The sequence below is a fragment of the Salvia miltiorrhiza genome, chromosome 7 (genome assembly GCF_028751815.1).
Source record: "Salvia miltiorrhiza cultivar Shanhuang (shh) chromosome 7, IMPLAD_Smil_shh, whole genome shotgun sequence".
Lineage (NCBI taxonomy): Eukaryota > Viridiplantae > Streptophyta > Magnoliopsida > Lamiales > Lamiaceae > Salvia > Salvia miltiorrhiza.
The window spans coordinates 3,735,795-3,755,171 of record NC_080393.1 but is presented as its reverse complement, the minus strand read 5'-3'; the positions used below and the strand labels follow the sequence as shown (position 1 = coordinate 3,755,171).

The window sequence follows — 19,377 nt, the reverse complement described above, 5'->3', positions numbered from 1 at the left end:
TTTTCAAATAAAAACATTTTACTAAAAATAAAATTGCCCCAATATATTAATTAAAATAAAATATAATAATTAAAACAAAATAACTTGAATTAAAATAAAATTATAATGGGAGAAGAAAAAGCGTGTGATGTAAAAATGGAACATGAAATAGGTGTATTTATAAAAGGGAATGAAAAAAAAAAAAAAAGGTGGGGGTGGCGGGGGGAAGAGCCCTTTCTGTGTTTGCCAATGGTCAGATAAACAAAATTAATAATAAAAAATCAAACACAAGTACATACTTATTTCCGAAGATTAATAAATTAAATAAAATTGTAAATTTTTTGGATATTGTGGGTAGGTGACAATAGTTTTGAGATCTCTCCATTTTCATCTTCCGTTGTCTTTTTCCAAGACTTTCTGCTTTTTCTGCAAAAGTTAACTTACCCCATACGCCTTAGGATGTACTCCTAATTACCAAAGAGTGTACTAATTACTGTGGGGTTTTGGTGGAAATTACTCTCTTGCTTGTGCTCTGCTCTCTCTCATCTCAATACATTTACTTTCCCACTTTACTCGGAAATTCTTATATTCTTCACAGAGAAATGGAACTGAATGAATCAATTTCTTCCTCGAGCCTTTTTGATCAACAAGCGGTAAGTGTGACAAACTCTGTTTTCTTTATGAGTAGTAATTGTTTTTTTGTGTGTATTTATTTGTTTTTGTAATGGAATGTTGTTGTTCAGTTTTGACATTTTTAAGCGTAGTGACTTTCTAGCTTTGGGTAAAAAAGAAGGAAATTGTTTGCAGAAAGTTAATCCATCAGCTAGAAGAATGAGTTAATATTTTTATCAAGTTAAAATGTTGAAAGAGTGTGCATCTTCGGTCTTAATGTAAATACATATACTACTTGCCTTCTTTTGTGGTATATATATGTGCATTTGGATCTTCTAATTTGTTATTCCTCTGATTATTTATCGAAATGGTATCGTGGTTGTTGTAGGGTAAGATGTAAGTCGCTTCTTCTGGTGATCTCATTGTTGTGCGCTGCTGCTATCTCTCAATAGTTGAAACCACATCTTAGAAAGTAGGTCTGTTTGAGTGCACAGTTAAACAAGTAATGGATTCGTGGCAGTCTTATGATCACCGTGATCGGCTAAGTGCGTTACCGGACTCCTTAATCCTCATGATTCTTTCACTGTCGGAAACGGTGGATGCTGTTAGGACAACAGTTCTCTCCAAACGTTGGAGAGATCTTTGGACCACCGTTCCCCGTCTGAAATTTGTACGTGGTAATCGACATTTTATTCGTCAAGTTCTCGCAAAATGGAGAGGTGCGAAGATCGTGAGCTTCTACCTTTCTGTTCGGAGTCATCCTAGTGATCTTGCTTCATGGATGCTTTTTGTGGCTGAAAAACAAGTTGAAGAGCTATACATAGATTTTGGACCTCATACCCATGCCGATTTCTACCCTCCTCAGCGTTTGTATTCATGCTCGTCCATCACAGAATTACACCTTGGTTTATGTTGTTGGTTGGAGATTGAGGGGAGTGTGCAGTGGAATCGTCTCAAGAGTTTATATATTCAAGTTCCGGATTCCTCGTGTTATGATGCCATCCGCAAAATTCTCGTGGCCGCCCCTCTCTTGGAAGAGATGACATTGTTTATTGGTAAAATTAATGAAAACCTCACTATCCGATCTACTAGTTTGAAGAAGCTCAGTATCCTCAACCATTGGATGGTTAATGCTGACATAATGGCAATGCTGAGAATTGAGGCTCCTAATCTCTTGACTCTACAAATTTGGGGAGCAAATGTTGTTAATGGTGGTAGTTTTTTGTTTGATGTCCCTTCTTTGACTGAAGCTTCTTTTAGTCGATTTTGTGAAGAGTATGATCCGCCTCTTGAAATGTTCTATAACCTTCTCCGAAGCATTTGCCATATTAAGAAGTTTGAATTATCGGAGTGGAACATTAAGGTTTGATTTCTTAATTACTCCCATTATTGGCTTATGATATGATTAATACAATTGGACTAGCTACTGCAATTTAACTTTCGTGCCATGTTTTTGTTATTACTTTGCATGTTGTACCTGCAGTTGCTTCTCACCCTGAAGAATCAAGATATGGTTATCCAATTTCCAAATGCTGAGTTTCTAGAACACAACTTCATTCACGCACGTGGTCGTCTTGATCTTCTAGAGATTCTTGATCTTCTTGAGATGTTCCCTAAACTGAAGATTTTTAAATTTCTTCAACACCCCCAGGTTAATTTCTCCATTATCCACTATGTGGAGTGAGTTTCATAGTTCATCTCCATATTTCTTTTGCTTTTCTTAGTCATTTAATTCCATTTTCGGGGATGGGGTGTTTGGATTAACATCTTCTTGAGTTCTAAATTCATGTCTTTCACAGATTTTGCAGGATTTTAATCCCATCGTTGAGACGCCATTCCGCCGTCCCTCACTGCTCCATCTAAATACAGTTGAGATTAGTTGGTCCACAAAAGATCCCGCAGTAATTCCATTTATAGAATTTATCTTGCAAAATGCTCCCTTGCTCCACAAACTTGTGTTTCGTTTTTCAAGGTATAGAGCTTGTTTTGATCGTAAGCGTTTCCTAATGATACAAGAGAAGGTGCGAAGTATGCCGAGATCCTCCCCAACTGCAGAGGTTATTATAATCGATAAATGATCAATTAATCAAGCCAGCTTATTAGAAAGGGAGTCGACATGTGTCTATCTATTCCTATTTTGGTTATTTGCATCATTTGTGTTTGTTATGTCTTAAGCATTCCTGCTGATGTTCTGAGCAGAGTTATCTTTCAATTTATATTTATTTCAGTGTGTAATATGATCTAGCAAAAACTATGGTGTGGTATGCGGATTGACCTTCTGAGCAAAAACTCTGATTTTCATTTATTAATCTAGTTTGTTTCTCATTTAAAGAAATAGTAGAATATTTTATGAATGTATATAAGTTTTATATAAAATCAAACAAATTTTATGTTGGCATACAAATGTTACACAAGCTTCTGAAGAAGTTCAAAATGTTAGAATATTACAAACAAAGTCAAGCGCTATACTTTAGAATTGTTAAGCGCTAAATCTGTGCTTGCGTTTAGGAGTGAGCAAAATCCGGTTAAATCCGAAAATCCGAACCGAACCGAACCTAACCGAAATACTAATTTGGTTCGGTTAATTTGGTTTTCGGTTCGGGTTTGGTTTTGAATTTAGAAATTTTCAATTTTTCGGTTCGGTTATGGTTTTTATGAAAAAATATTTGGTTAACCGAAAACCGAACCGAAATAATAATTAATTTAATAATTTATATATATTATTTAAAAATTAAAATGATTATTATTACTACTATATAAAATAGTCAATAATTACTCTAAATCTCGGTCAATTTTAAAAAAAATAAACTTTTCAATAATTATTCTTAATTTATACTCTTAATCTTTGGTTAAGATGTTTTGAAATTTTGGATTATTATTTTTAAAGGATTTCGAATCTTGTATATTGAATGTTAATTAGTTATTTAAACTTTAAAAAATATATTGTGTATTTATTTCGGTTATTTGGTTTTAACCGAAACCGAAACCGAACCGAAATATTTCGGTTCGGTTTTGTTCGGTTTTAAGCATGTTCGGTTCGGATTTGGATATTAATTATATAATTCGGTTTTAATTTGGTTTTTGTTATTCGGTTCGGTTCGGACCGTTCGGTGACCGAATAACCGAATGCTCACCCCTACTTGCGTTAACCTTTTCTCTTTCCTATTTCAAGTTTGCTTTTGTCCTTCATTTTGTAAGTTTAGCAGTCTTGTTTTCTTCTGATTTCAATTTCTGGTTTGATAACGCATGAAAAAAAATTAACAGAAAAAGGAAAAAAGAAATAAAGAGAGTCAGAGGGTTTTTTAGGATAATAATTTAGATTGATTTGAAAATTAGGACAATAATTTTCGGACTTGTAAAAGTAGGACTCTAATTAATAACTGTTGCACCCGCAGGATATCTATGGGCCAATTATCAAATTTTCGAACTTTTCGCATAGACCAAGCACATGACAATCCGCTCGTATGGGTTGATTATGTGGCAAGCACGTCATTTTATAGCTTGACATGTGTTTAGTTCGTGCGGAAAAGTCCAAAAATTTGATAATTGACCCATAAATATCCTGCTAGTGCTACACTTATCAATTAGTGTCTTATTTTTACAAGTTCAAAAATTATTGTCATAATTTTCAAATCAACCTAAGTTACTGTCCTAAAAAATCATCTGAATCAAATAATGACAACATTTGTTACCATGAAATCAAGTAGTACTGAAATTGGAACATATATTCCCTCATTTGGTGTTTTTCACATTGCTTAGTTCAAAATTCCATATTCCATAACGACAACAATTAGACTCTCTAAAGAGACACTAATCTATCAAATCTTTACTTATGATGACTACGTATGCAATTCTATGTCCAAATAGTGTCCCAACTAACTTGTTTTAGATTCTTACCATTTTCTTAGATACAAGTAAAATAAAATAATAGCCCACATACCTTCTCAAAAAAAAACAAAAAACAAACAAACAAACAAACAATAGCCCACATAGGTGAGATTCTAATTAAAGACCTCCTTAACTAAAGATTAAAAGTTAACCACATGATATACTAATAATTAGTTATTTATCTACAAATTTATATTAATATAAATTTGACCTTTAAAAATGTATTTTTAAGATAAAGAGTTCTAAAATGAACAAATATAAGTTTCATCATTTTAATTGCATTAAACTGATATAATAAAAATATAAATAATAAAATATAAAAATACTAACATATACTCCCTCCGTCCCGCTATTAATGGCACGTTACTTTTCGGCACGGAGATTAATGAGTGTAAAATTAAGGATGATTAATGTGTAGTGTTATTTTAATTAACACAGCCAACCATTAACATATAGACAACATTCATTCTTGACAAGCCGGCCGTCGACTTCCCTTTATCTCCGGCGACCGCCGATTTCCTTTCATCTCCGACAACAGCCTACTATCCTTTCTCTCTGGTTGCCAACATACCAAATCCGACAACAAACCAAAAAAATCCGGCAAATCCTTAGATCCCCAAATCACTAAATCACCAAATCGAAATCCAAATCCGACAACAAATCCAGCCAACTTTCATCTCCGGCAACAAACCAAAAAAATTCCTAGATCACCAAATCCACAATCTGCGCCTGTGAAGTCGATGGAGGCGGCGACCCAATTATTGAGCCAAGATCTGCATCGTCGCCGCTGTTAGGGTTCCTTCCCTCTGCATCATCTTCTCGCTCAAGCCGTCGTCGTTGCTATTCGCCGGATTTCAGAAAGGGGCGCGGAGGAGGCGGCACAAAGGGTGGAGGCGGCGACCCGATTATTGAAGCCAAGATCTGCACCGTCTTCTCGCTCAAGCCGCTGCTGCTAGGATTTTTTTCTCCACCACTACAGTGGAGGCGATGGAGGAAGGGATTTGCAGTGGAGGGTGCAGCGTGCAGGAGGCGGCGCACAAGTGAAGGGCGGTGCCGATGAGGTGCGAGGGTGGAGACGCAGGAGGGTGGAGATGGTGAGGTGCGGTAGTGGAAGCGGTGGAGGCGTGAAGGGGGAAGCGGAGTCGCCGCGCCGTCGCCGTGGAAGAGGAGAGGCGGCGAGGTTGTAGCGGCTGAGAAAGAGAGAGCAATCGGGAGAGAGAGAGGGGATGGAGTGATTGACGAGTTAGGGAGAGAGAGTGTTTTCTTTTTAATTAAAGTAGGTTTTATTAGGCATTTAATTAGTACTTTAATTAAGATTAACTATCCCTTATTATTTCCTAAAATAGAAACGAGCCATTATTAATGGGACAACCCGAAATGGAATACGTGCCATCAATAGCGGGACGGAGGGAGTAGTAAAAACATGAAAAATAAAATAAACAAATATGAAAAAAATGAATGAATGAGAAAAGAAAGAACCGTGCATTTTAAAAAATGAGAAGTGAAAAAGGATATGAATAATATGATAGGGGAGAGAAGAGGGAGGAGATAGAAAAACAAATAATTTTGTGACTTTAAACTATAATAACTTATTGATCTTAAATTTATAGTTTTTATAATTTAACATCAAATTAAAGATATAGTCAATAAATTAAATAAAAATAAAAAAGTGAAAGAGCCGTTTGTTCACCAACATCAGATTAAAAAAGAAAATCGACACAACTAGATAATTTATATCCGAAGATTAATAAATAAAAATAAGCCTTTAGGATTTTGACGGATGTGAGAACAGTTGTTTTCTGTTCAAGAATCTACTTTTGAGATCTCTGCATTTTCATCTTTCGTTGTCTCTTTCCAAGAATTTCAAGTCCTCTTTCTGAAAAAGTTGACTTACCTCGTACGCCTTACTTCGTTCTAGCCATTACCAAAGAGTGTACTTACTGTGGGGTTTTGGTGGGTACCGGAAATTACTCTATTATAGACTCTCTTGCTTGTGCGCTGCTCTCTCTCATCTCAACACATTTACTTTCCAACTTTACTCGGAAACTCTTATATTCTTCACACAGAAATGGAATTGAATCAATCAATGACTTCTTCGAGCCTTTTTGAACAAGTGGTAAGTTAGTAAGTATGGCAAACTCTGTTTTCTTATACGAGAAATTATTTTTGTGTATTTGGGTACGTATTTGTTTTTGTGTTGGAATGTTGTTGTTCAGTTTAATTTGACATTTTTGGGTGAAAAATAAGGAAATTGTTTGAAGAAAGCTAATCCATCAGCTGGAGGAATGAGTTATTTAGTTATAAATTTGAAAGAATGTGCATCTTAGGTCTTAATGTATATACATCTACTACTTGCCTTCTTTTCTGGTATATATATATATATATATAATATGTGCACTTGGATCTTCTAATTTTGTTATTCCTCTGATTATTTATCCAAATGGTTTCGTGCTTGTTCTAGGGTAAGATGTAATTCGCTTCTGGTGATCAGCGCTGCTGCTATCTCTCAATACATTAGTTTTCTAGTTGAAATCACATCTAAGAAAGTAGGTATTTTGAGTTGAATTTGAGTCCACAGTTAAACAAGTAATGGATTCCTCGCAGTCTTATGATCACAGTGATCGCCTAAGTGAGTTACCCAACTCCTTAATCCTTATGATCCTTTCTCTGTCGGAAACGGTGGATGCTGTTAGGACAACAGTTCTCTCTAAACGTTGGAGAGATCTTTGGACCACCGTTCCCCGTCTGAAATTTGTAGGTGTAGATCCACGTTTTATTCGTGCAGTTCTTGCGAAATGGAGAGGTGAAAAGATCTTCAGCTTCTACCTCTCATTAGGCCATGGGAGGCCTGCTGATGTTGATTCGTGGCTGCTCTTTGCGGTCGAAAAACAAGTGGAAGAGATGTATGTAGATTTTGAACCTTCTACCAATGCTCATTACTGCCCACCTCAGTGTTTGTATTCATGCTCGTCCATTACCGAATTACACCTTGGTTGTTGTTTGTTGGTGATTGAGGGGAGTGTGCAGTGGAATCAACTCAAGAGCTTATCGCTTAAAGTTTTCAATGCCTCGTGTGATGATGTCTTTAACAAACTTCTCTCGGGTGCACCTCGCTTGGAAACGATGATATTGTTGATGGACAAAATTGTTGAAAACTTCAGTATCCAATCTACTAGTTTGAAGAAGCTCTCGATCAACAACAGCGGAAGGCAGCTTAATGTTGACATAATGGCAATGCTGAGAATTTGCGCTCCTAATCTCTTGACTCTACAAATAAGTGCAGATGTTGTTAATGGTGGTAGTTGTTTGTTTGATGTCCCATCTTTGACTGAAGCCTCTTTTAATGGATTTTGTGACGTGTATGATCCGCCTCTTGAAATGTTCTATCGCCTCTTTCGAAGCATCTGCCATGTTAAGAAGGTTGAATTATCGGAGTTGGACATCAAGGTTTGAATTCTTATTCCATTATTGCCTTATGCTATGATTAATACAGTTAAAAACTCGAACTGCAATTTAACTTTCTTGCTAGGCTTTTGTTATTAATTTGCTTATTATTGTACCTGCAGTTGCTTCTCGCCTTGAAGAAGAAAGATATGGTTGTTGAATTTCCGAATGCTGAGTATCTAAAACACCAAGGCATGAACGCATGTGGTCGTCTTGACCTTCTAGAGCTTCTTGATCTTCTTGAGATGTTTCCTAAGCTGAAGATTTTAAATTTTATTCAACACCAGGTTAATTTCTCTTTTATATATATGTGTTTAATTATTTTGCTTTTCTTTGTCATTTAATTCAATTTGGAGGCTGGGGTTTTTGGATTAACAACATTTTCTTGAGTACTAAATTAATTTCATTTATAGAAATTTCAGGATTTTAATCCCACCGTTGAGACGACATTCCTCTACCCCTCACTGCTCCATCTGAATACAGCTGTGATTACTTGGCCCTCAGAAGACCCCTCAATAATTCCATTCATAGAATTTCTCTTGCAAAATGCTCCCTCGCTCCACAAACTTGTGTTTCGTCTTTCACCGTTTAGTTGTAATCGTGAGCGTTTCCCGATGATTGAAGAGATGGTGCGAAATATGCCGAGATCCTCCGCAACTGCAGAGGTTATTATAATCGATGGTGATGATCTATCCAGCTTATTAGAAAGGGAGTAAGCATTAGTTTGTTCCTTTTCTCGACTATTATATCTATCTATTCCTATTTTGGTTATTCGCAACATTTGTTTAGGTGTGTATGTTATGACTTTAAGCAGCTTTCCTGCTAATGTTCTGAACATAATTAGCTTTCAATTTATGTTTATTTCAGTGTGTGATTATGTGTTCATAAATCAGCAGCTACGCTTTAGTTCGTCTAGCAAAAACTATTGTGTGATATGAGAATATGACAATTAACCTTGTTGGCTCAATCGACATTATAAACTCTGATTCTCGTTTGTTTCCCAATCTAAAAAAGCAAAAGCTGAATATTTTCTTAATATATAAGTTTTATATACGATCATAGAAATTTTATGTTGGCATTACAAATGTTATATAAGCTTCTAAAAGATCTTTAAAATTTAGAATATTATACTCCCTCACTTGTTTATTCTTGTGTGAAAGGCCAACTTTATAACAACCGATTCTGATTGAGTGTAATTGTTTCTGGTGCATATAAACAAAATTCTGAGAATATCTATATTTACAACGTAACATCTCTCATTTCCAACAACGAAATAATAGTGAAGATTAACGAGTCGGGTAACTCACTTTATTTCATAAAAAAACATTCTTGTAACTGAAGAATGTCTGAACTCAATGCTCAAAAACTCTCATTATTTCATAACAAAATATTCTTGTAATTGATGAAGAAATGTAAGGGTCTCATCGGAACACTAGTAAACTCAGAAAGGTAACTTCTACATAAATCCCAAATAAAAAAAAATTGAATACATTAATAATTTAATAGTTCAATTCAATATTAAATCGATTAAAAGTCACTTAAATTGCGAACACTTTCACAACTGAAATTATATAATTCAAATTGAAATTACATAATTGACACCTAAAAATTAAAACAGATTTTAACTATTGAAAAACAAATTAATATTAAAATTATACTCCCTCCGTCCACGAAAGAACGTCCTATTTTTCTATTTCGGGACGTCCACGAAAGAACGTCCTACTTTTTTCTATTTTGGGACAATACCCCTTTTACCCTTACTTTTTCATTTTATTTACACTAAAACCTAATATGGCCCACACATTAAACTTACTTTATTAACAAAGTAATTAAATTTGGGAATCAATCTCAAATTAAATCTCTCTCTCTCTCGAATTAAAATCTGTGAATCACTCGAATTAAATCTCTCTCTCTCTCTCTCTTTCTCATTAAATATCTCAAAATCGATAAAGTCTCACTCTCTCGATTTTCACAGTTCACATTGAACTCAAACCCTAATTCCTCTCACTCGCCGTCTTCCTCTCTTCCCACTTCTCAAACCCTAACCCTTTCCTTCGCCGCCGCCGATGTCTCAGTCACCCCCTCATTCCCCTGCCTCCGATACTCTTACAGGCGAGGAGTGTTGGGTGGATTTGGGGGATGATACCGTTGTTCCAGAAACGGAGATGGGAGATGATACCGTTGTTCCAGAAACGGAAATGGGGGAGCCCGGTGGTGCAACCGATGTCCATGGCCCGGCGGCGCCACCCACGGCCGTTAACTCATCGCCTTCGGAGAATTTCAACGATCGGCGTTCTACTGAGACGCCGCCGCCGACCGTTGACTCAAAAAAACCTGAGGAATCTGTCCGTGCTCTGGAGGCGCCGCCGCCGGCCGTTGAAGGTCCCACTGAGGAAATCTATCCATTTGACCATGCACTATCCCCATGGCAGGATCTGGTTCGGTACCCCATTGTCACCCGCGGGCCTTGGGCCTCTAAAAAGGACATGCTCGATTACATTCGAGATCTGTAACATTGGTGAGATCTTTAATGTATTTGCCTGATCTGTGATGAATCTATGTTGGTTTTGCTGAGATATGTGATGATATATGTTGTGATGAAATATCTGTTGGTTTTTCTGAGATCTGTGATCATATCTGTTGTTCTGAATATGATCTGTTGATTTTCTGAGATCTGTGATGAATCCATATGGATTTCTGAGATCCGTGATGAATCTATGTTGGTGTTGTGACGATATCTTGTGGCATTTGTCATGATATGTTGGTGTTGTGAGTATATCTTGTGGCATTTGTGCTTCACTAGGTTATAATGTTCTTAGATGGATGGTTTTAAATATGCAGAGTAGTCTATGATGAATCATTTAATGATTTCTGAGACTTAATTAGCTCTGTCATATTAGTAGCAACCTCTATGAACTTATGGCCAATGTCAACACTTAAATAAACCATGAAGATATGCATTTACATGAGGAAAATGTGGCACAAAAAACAAAAGTTCAACAACATAGTTCAAATACAAAAATTCAGTGAACTATTATGAACTAATGTTGTAACCTTCCTTACTTAGTAGCCATAATGAGTTGTGAGTCTACTGAGGTCATAGTTATTACCTGTTTCATTCTCTGGCAGCATAAGGTACTCCAAACTCTCCTTAACTAGCACTTCAGGAACTTCAATGCATTCTGGCAGTAGCCCCATTCTTGAGAGTCTTCTCTTCTTCATATGTGGAATTTTATAATCATTCCCACCTTTTATCTTGAGGATTTCTATGTAACAGCCTTGTAGGGTTAGAAAGACATTGTTTAGAGTGTGTGCTGTTAACTCTTGATATGATGAGAGCACATTCTTCAATAGATCATCCACTGTGTTTGCCATCTTGTCATCTTGTAAGCTCTGTATGGCTCTAAAGAACCCTAAGTCGTTGATATTTGTATCTGGACTGTTTGGTGGTTGACAAATCAAACTAATCTTGAACCCATCTGTGTTTGCTGCTTCAATGAAGTCTTTGTCAGTTGCTAAGATGTGTGGTCTTGCGTTGTCCAGTTGTATGATGATTTCCTTAGGCTCGGTAGTTGGCCACTTAGCCTTGATGGCAGGAATAATCTGTAATGTTAGATGATGAATCAACAAATTCTGATAGCTCTTGTATGAAAAAAGTAAACTTCACTGATAACATGTACCTGATTGATTAAACAAGCTTTTATCACTTCTTTAGTGATTGATTGAATGGCCTTTGTCTCTAATGTGCCTTTGCTCCTGTTTTTTGACTTTCTCTTTGCTGGCTCCTGCGTTGTGAATGGGAAAATGCCATATTTCCCATCAAAAAGGCATTCCCCTTCACTAGAAAAGTGTGGCCTGCCAACCACGGACATGAACATAACTTTATGAATGAACCTCTTACTTTGACATGATCTGTGTGGCTCTATCTCATTAGGTAAGAGATAATATCTGTCGGTAGTTTTTGTCATGAAAAACCATTTTTCATCTATGTGGATTACATTCCTCATAGATTGAAATTTCAAAGTATCATCATCAAATCTCAAGTGACTCAAGGCAAACTTGAGTCTAGCAAGCTTGTTTACCTTACTAAGTGCTGGTTTTATAGCACTAGTGTGAGGCCTAATTAGCTTCTCTTTTATCCAAATGCCCAGCAAACTCTTACTTACATTCAGTTTTTTTGCCATCTTCCTGATAGTAGACCTCTCTAAAACAGATAAGTTTCTAATTTTCTCTTCATCAATTTTCCACTTATCTTTATGTATGATGCCTCTGCTTCTCTGCTGAAAATGCACTGGAATACCTTGAGATTGTTGATGCTTTACTTCCATCCAAATTCTTCTAACTGACCTTGTGGTTAATCCATACATTTGTGCAGCCTCTTTTTGAGCTTTGTGACGTATAGTTCCATCAAGCTGCTGATTTTGGAGTAGGAATTGTGCTAGACAGTTTTTTTGATCCATGGACAACTTCTTCTTCTTGTTTGCTGGTACCATCTTGAAGATTGGCTGCTGTTGTTGTACTGCTTGGATATGTATCTTCCCTTTTTTCTCGTAGGCTTTTTTTGATTGCAGTAGTAATCTGTAAATTTTTTGCTCATGTTTGTAGTTATATAGTGTTAGGAGTGAATAGTAGCTTGGAAATATGGTGGGAAACTCTGCACGTTCCCAAATGTAAACTTTTCCCTCTATCTATGAAAGTGGATGCGTGCCATTATTTTATTCTCAAAAGTCATTTACTGATTCTTTAATTTATTGCATTCTGATAGTTAGTGAATTTGTAATAAACATAAATTAAAAACCCTTTTTAATTGGAGGTTAATAAAACGATAATTAGTTAATAATTTAACCTTGCATATGCAGCATCAATTTTCTCATTAAATAACATTAATTAAAACAACACAATAAATTATTAATACTTTTTCACAATTCCCAATACACTTTACAACCTTTTCTCCACTCTCAATACACTATACAACATTTTATTAAAACCCGTGCCACTCCCTCCTAGGACATTCTTTCATGGACGGAGGGAGTATAATTCAAATTGGGGTTGGCTTTTCAATAAAATGATTGGCAAAAACAAAGCTAAAAACTGAAAATAGAAAATTGAATTAAAAATTCCAAAACAGATTAAATATAGTTTTGAATTTTGATTTATTTAAAAAATATGAGCTAGAAGAGAGAGAAATTTTTAAAATTTAAGTTATGATATTTTTAATATTCTAATTCTAATTTTTAATTATTTTTAAAATAGATATTAAATATTTTAATTATTACTTAATTAATTAATTAAGTAAAACCTTTATGTCAGGAAACGATGATGGAATAGCTATAGCCTATAGGTCAGAAATGAAACCCTGAAAAAGAGAAGACATGCTTTGGAAAACCAAAATATCTGAAAAGGTAGATTTTTGAAAAAGAAAAATCTAATTCTAGACCTAGGAATATAGGATTGATAATTTCTCGGCTATAAACTTTTTTAAATTATATAATTACCAAAAAAATGTTTCCACATACTCCTTCGTTATTAAAATTAAATATTTATTCATTATTTTTGACAAAATAAAATAAATTTTTGAGCAAATATATAAAACTGTCAACTTTCATATTGTAAAGATAAAAAATGTCCACTAAGATAAAAATGATAAAAAATGTCCACTTTGTGGTTGAAAAGACAGAAATAACCCTCACTTTAAAATAATAAAAAATATCCACTCACTTCTACCCCCTCTCTCCTTTCTCTCTCCTCACCTTCACGTCACTCTCTCTCTATCTCACTACCGCCACCACCTCTCCCTCGTAGCATCCTCCGCCGCCGCCGCCGCCTCCACCATCTCTCTCGACGTCGGAAATCCGCGCCATCTCTCTCTCGGCGTCGGAAATCAGCCGCCTCGTCGCCTCCGCCATCTCCTGCTTCACCCCCGCCGCTCCGCCGCCACTCAATCTCCGCAGCGCCGCACAGCCACCACCACCGCGGCGCCTCTTTCTATCTCTCTCTCTCGATTCTGACTTGGAGAGCTTCGCCAACAACAACGAGATCTCGTCGACAATGATCGACAGATCTGGACATTTTGGAGCTCGACAATGGTGGCTGGGCAGATCTGGCGCGGCCGTGAGCTGCCCACTGAACGGCAGATCTGGCGCAGGCGATAGAGGATGGGGTCGGACGGCGGTAGGTGGGGTGTTGTCTTCGACATCTTGCTCCAGATCTGGTGAGTCGGCCGTGGGACATATACGCCGGGGACAGCCAGTGGGACGCGGTGCTGGACGCCGAGATATTGAAGGACACCAGGATGCAGGGGTCCCACCAGGACAACATCGTGTACAGGGAGGAGAGGGTGAAAGATGGGGCGGAGACGGCGCTGCTCATACACGCCATGGAAGAGGCCTTTGATCTCATCAGGGTGGGGAGGAGGCATAAGGAAGATACGCCGCAGCTGCTGGGCCTCAGCGAGTGGAATGACCTGCCGGAGCTCGGACCCGTCGGGGACATGCTGGCGGCGCCGGATCTCACTGTGCCTGTCTCTGTTTTGGTTGTGCAACACCAGAATATCAAATCTATTTAATTCATTACCTACATCTGTATATACTAATTCATGTTTATATTAATTCATTTTTAAAGAAATTATTTCAATCTAATTACCTATAGACTTGTCCAAACTGTGATTAATTTTTACACCATCTCCACACTCAAACTATAATTAATTTGCAGATATTCTGTTTGAGGTAACGTTGAGGGTGGAAAACAATATTTTCACTTATTTTTTTATTTATTTTTTGTATGTATAGTGAATCATTTTCTTATGAATTCACAACATAATATTCTTGAATTCACGCTCAAATCTATGAATTCACAACTTAATGTTCTTCAATTCACAATCAACTCGATGAATTCACAATTTAATATTCTTGAATTCACAACGAGATCTATGAATTCACAACCAAACTAAATTCTAGTTTTAGTTGTGAATCCAAACTTTAAAAACTCAAATTCACAACTATTTGAATTCACAACCAAAATAAATTATAGTTGTGAATTAAATTCAGGTTGTGAATTCGACTGGTTGTGAATTAAATTTTGGTTGTGAATTCATTTGTTGTGAATTCACAACCAAAAAATTCTAATTGTGAATTAAATTTTGGTTGTGAATTCGACTGGTTGTGAATTAAATTTTGGCTGTGAATTTGACTAGTTGTGAATTCACAAACAAAAAATTCTGGTTGTGAATTCGACTGGTTGTGAATTCTCAATTCACAACCAGTGTGAATTCACAACCAAAAAATTTTGGTTGTGAATTCACACTGGTTGTGAATTGCGGGATTTTTTAAAGGGGTGATGTAAAGTGGACATTTTTTTAATTTTTAATGTGAAGGGTATTTTGGTAACAGTGGACATTTTTTAAGTTTTTTATTTTAGTGGACATTTTTTATCTTTACAATATGAAAGTGGCCATTTTAAAAATCCACTCTAATTTTTTTTTTTAAATTTGTAATCATAATATAATTAAATATTGTCATATATTATAATTGATACTTAATCCAATCACAAATGAAGATTACAAGAATTAAACACATAACTAAAATTAAGTAAATCAAAGTACAATACGTGAAACTCAAAAATACAACTAGAAAATGCAAATTACATATTTAATTGTCAGTGCCAAAAAATTATACAAAATTATGTTTTTTATAAAGCTGAAAATAATATAAATTTTAATATAACTTTAATATATTTGTTATAAAAAAAGGTTATTATAAAAATTTATCTAAACAAAATTTAATCCACCAATTAAATATTGACACATGGCCTGTTAAAAAAAGAGGGAGTATGGCGTGACTCGGGGCAGCAGAGACACCCGATCACCCAAATTTGATGACTTTCCAATTATTTTTATAAATTACGCGTTTTGTCGTATGCGGGTGACTCTCCCCGTTGGGAATGGTCTAAGGTTGGTTGCTTAAATGGTGGTCCATTAGTGATGTAGGGTAGTAAATATAGAAAAAGAAGAAGAGTAAAAGAGTATAAAAAGCACAACAAAATTTTAATTGATGGACAAAAATTTAAATGCAAATATGGCTTTAATTTGTGGACCAAAGAGTATCAATCTTCGGAAATACAATAGTATGCACTTCTGTTTGATTTTTTGTTATTAATTTTTTTTTATCTGACTATTGGTAAACAAACAAACGGCTCTTCCCCAACCCCCCCCCCCCTCTCTTTTTTTTATTCCCTTATAAATACACCTATTTCATATTCCATTTTTACATCATACACTTTTTCTTCTCCCATTATAATTTTATTTTAATTCAAGTTATTTTGTTTTAATTATTATAAAATTGATTTTAATTAATATAGTGTGGTAATTTTAATTTTATAAAAATGTTCTTATTTGAAAATTAAAGTGTTAATGAAATAAAATGAAAATGGTAAAATGTTCTTCTAATTACTCATAATACATGTCATATATCGTTTTCAAGCATTAACCATTGAAAAGCCACAATAATCTAGATATATTGACGTGCAAAACTAGAATTTTCTTCTTCAAGAATCTAGTTTTTCAGATATTTTGAATTTTCAAAGCATCTTTTCCAAAAATATGGGGTCTTTATTTTTAGAGTTTCAGAGGTATAGTTAGCTATTCCGTCAATCTTTCTTTAAATGTTCTTCATTCATTAAATCTACATATCACCGTCAGTAGCTATAATTCCTTATTTCATGAAACATCTCCTTTGTATAAGACATTTGAATTTGATAATGGAGAATAGTGATGTTTAACGGAATTATTTTGAATTTCATCTTTGGTTGTCTTTTTCCAAGACTTTCTGCTTTTTCTGCAAAAGTTAACTTACCCCATACGCCTTAGGGTGTACTAATTACCAAAGAGTGTACTAATTACTGTGGGGTTTTGGTGGAAATTACTCTCTTGCTTGTGCTCTGCTCTCTCTCATCCCAATACATTTACTTTCCTTTCCCTCTTGACTCTGAAATTCTTTATATTCTTCACAGAGAAATTGAACTGAATGAATCAATGTCTTCCTCGAGCCCTTTTGACCAACAAGCGGTAAGTGTGACTAACTCTGTGTTCTTATACGAGTAATTGTTCTTGTGTATTTCGGTATTTATTTGTTTTTGTAATGGAATGTTGTTGTTCAGTTTGGACATTTTTAAGCGTAGTGACTTGCTTTGGGTAAAAAAGAAGGAAAATTGTTTGAAGAAAGTTAAAATCCATCAGCTGGAAGAATGAGTTAATATTTTTGAAAGAATGTGCATCTTCGGTCTTAATGTATATACATATACCACTTGCCTTCTTTTTTGGTATATTTATATGTGCACTTGGATCTTCTAATTTTGTTATTCCTCTAATTATTTATCGAAATGGTTTCGTGGTTGTTGTAGGGTAAGATGTAAGTCGCTTCTTCTGCTGATCTCATTGTTGTGCGCTGCTGCTATCTCTCAATAGTTGAAATCACATCTTAGAAAGTATGTCTTTTTGAGTGCACATTTAAACAAGTAGTAATGGATTCGTGGCAGTCTTATGATCACCGTGATCGGCTAAGTGCGTTACCCGACTCCTTAACCCTCATGATTCTTTCACTGTTGGAAACGCGGTATGTTGTTAGGACAACAATACTCTCCCAACGTTGGAGAGATCTTTGGACCACCGTGCCCCGCCTGAAATTTGAAGGTTTTAATCCTCGACATTTTATTTGTAAAGTTCTCGCAAAATGGAGTGGTGCGAAGATCGTGGGCTTCTACCTTTCTACAACCTGTTCGATTCGTCCTAGTGATCTTGATTCGTGGCTGCTTTTTGCGGTCGAAAAACAAGTGGAAGAGCTATACATAGATTTTGGACCTCACACCAATGCCTATTACTGCCCACCTCAGCGTTTGTATTCATGCTCGTCCATTACAGAATTACACCTTGGTTTATGTTGTTTGTTGGAGATTGAGGGGAATGTGCAGTGGAGTCGTCTCAAGAGTTTATATATTCAAGTTCCGGATTCCTCGTGTCATGATGCCATTAACAAAATTCTCTTGGGCGCCCCTCGCTTGGAAGAGATGACATTGTTTATTGGTAAAATTAATGAAAACTTCACTATCCGATCTACTAGTTTAAAGACGCTCAGTATCCTCAACCAATATTGGATGGTTAATGCTGACATAATGGCAATGCTGAGAATTGAGGCTCCTAATCTCTTGACTCTACAAATTTGGGGAGCAAATGTTGTTAATGGTGGTAGTTGTTTGTTTGATGTCCCTTCTTTGACTGAAGCTTCTTTTAGTCGATTTTGTGAAGACTATGATCCGCCTCTTGAAACGTTCTATCACCTTCTTCGAAGCATTTGCCATATTAAGAAGTTCGAATTATCGGAGTTGACCATTAAGGTTTGATTTCTTAATTACTCCCATTATTGGCTTATGATATGATTAATACAATTAAAAAGTCGACTTGGACTAGCTATTGCAATTTAACTCTCGTGCCATGTTTTTGTACCTGCAGTTGCTTCTCGCCCTGAAGAAGAAAGATATGGTTCTCCAATTTCCGAATGCTGATTTTCTAGAACACAACTACGTGCAAGCACGTGGTCGTCTTGATCTTCTGGAGATTCTTGATCTTCTTGAGATGTTTCCTAAACTGAAGATTTTAAAATTTCCTCAACACGATCAGGTTAATTTCTCTATTATCCACTATGTGGAGTGAGTGTCATAGTTCATCTCCATATTTCTTTTGCTTAGTCATTTAATTCAGTTTTCGGGGATGGGGTTTTTGGATTAACATCTTCTTGAGTTCTAAATTCATGTCGTTCATAGATTTTGCAGGATTTTAATCCCATCGTTGAGACGACATTCCCCCATCCCTCACTGCTCCATCTAAATACAGTTGAGATCAGTTGGTCCGGAAAAGACCCTGCAGTAATTCCATTTATAAAATTTATCTTGCAAAATGCTCCCTTGCTCTACAAACTTGTGTTTCGTCTTTCAAAGTATAGAGCTTGTTTTGATCGTAAGCGTTTCCTAATGATACAAGAGAAGGTGCGAAGTATGCCGAGATCCTCCCCAACTGCAGAGGTTATTATAATCGATAAATGATCAATTAATCAGCCAGCTTATTAGAAAGGGAGTCGACATTTGTCTATCTATTCCTATTTTGGTTATTTGCATCATTTTTTTTTTGTTGTGTTTGTTATGTCTTAAGCATTCCTGCTGATGTTCTGAGCAGAGTTTGCTTTCAATTTATATTTATTTCAGTCTGTAATATGAGCACCGCACGCTTTAGTTCCTCTAGCAAAAACTAGTTTCTGAAGATTGACCTTCTTAGCAAAAACAGTACGAGGATTGACCTTCTTAGCAAAAACTCTGGTTTTCATTTATTAATCTAGTTTGTTTCCCATTTAAAGAAATACTAGTAGAATATTTTCTGAATGTATATAAGATTTATATAAAATTAAACAA

General features: G+C 35.8%; 4 protein-coding genes across 4 annotated transcripts; 3 read left to right on the top strand and 1 right to left on the bottom strand.

Moving 5' to 3' along the window:
- The first annotated feature begins 493 nt into the window (after positions 1-493).
- Positions 494-2,906, top strand: LOC130991728 (F-box protein At5g03100-like). Its single transcript, XM_057916093.1, has 4 exons — positions 494-632; positions 980-1,954; positions 2,075-2,242; positions 2,391-2,906. Exons 2-4 carry the CDS (start codon positions 1,097-1,099, stop codon positions 2,667-2,669), a joined length of 1,305 nt encoding a protein of 434 aa, XP_057772076.1. The 5' UTR covers positions 494-632; positions 980-1,096; the 3' UTR covers positions 2,670-2,906.
- A 3,366-nt stretch (positions 2,907-6,272) lies between these two features.
- On the top strand, positions 6,273-8,639 carry LOC130993072 (F-box/LRR-repeat protein At3g26922-like). The gene is made up of 4 exons (XM_057917793.1): positions 6,273-6,595; positions 6,941-7,926; positions 8,046-8,210; positions 8,346-8,639. Exons 2-4 carry the CDS (start codon positions 7,069-7,071, stop codon positions 8,637-8,639), a joined length of 1,317 nt encoding a protein of 438 aa, XP_057773776.1. The 5' UTR covers positions 6,273-6,595; positions 6,941-7,068.
- Positions 8,640-10,986: 2,347 nt separating this feature from the next.
- LOC130993071 (uncharacterized) lies at positions 10,987-12,416 on the bottom strand. Its single transcript, XM_057917792.1, has 3 exons — positions 11,899-12,416; positions 11,604-11,778; positions 10,987-11,526 (listed from the first exon to the last, which is right to left on the bottom strand). The coding sequence occupies exons 1-3, from the start codon at positions 12,414-12,416 to the stop codon at positions 10,987-10,989; spliced, it is 1,233 nt and encodes a 410-aa protein (XP_057773775.1).
- A 4,257-nt stretch (positions 12,417-16,673) lies between these two features.
- On the top strand, positions 16,674-19,201 carry LOC130991727 (F-box/LRR-repeat protein At3g26922-like). Its single transcript, XM_057916091.1, has 5 exons — positions 16,674-16,984; positions 17,320-17,407; positions 17,438-18,309; positions 18,425-18,592; positions 18,736-19,201. Exons 3-5 carry the CDS (start codon positions 17,440-17,442, stop codon positions 19,012-19,014), a joined length of 1,317 nt encoding a protein of 438 aa, XP_057772074.1. The 5' UTR covers positions 16,674-16,984; positions 17,320-17,407; positions 17,438-17,439; the 3' UTR covers positions 19,015-19,201.
- Positions 19,202-19,377: the final 176 nt, after the last annotated feature.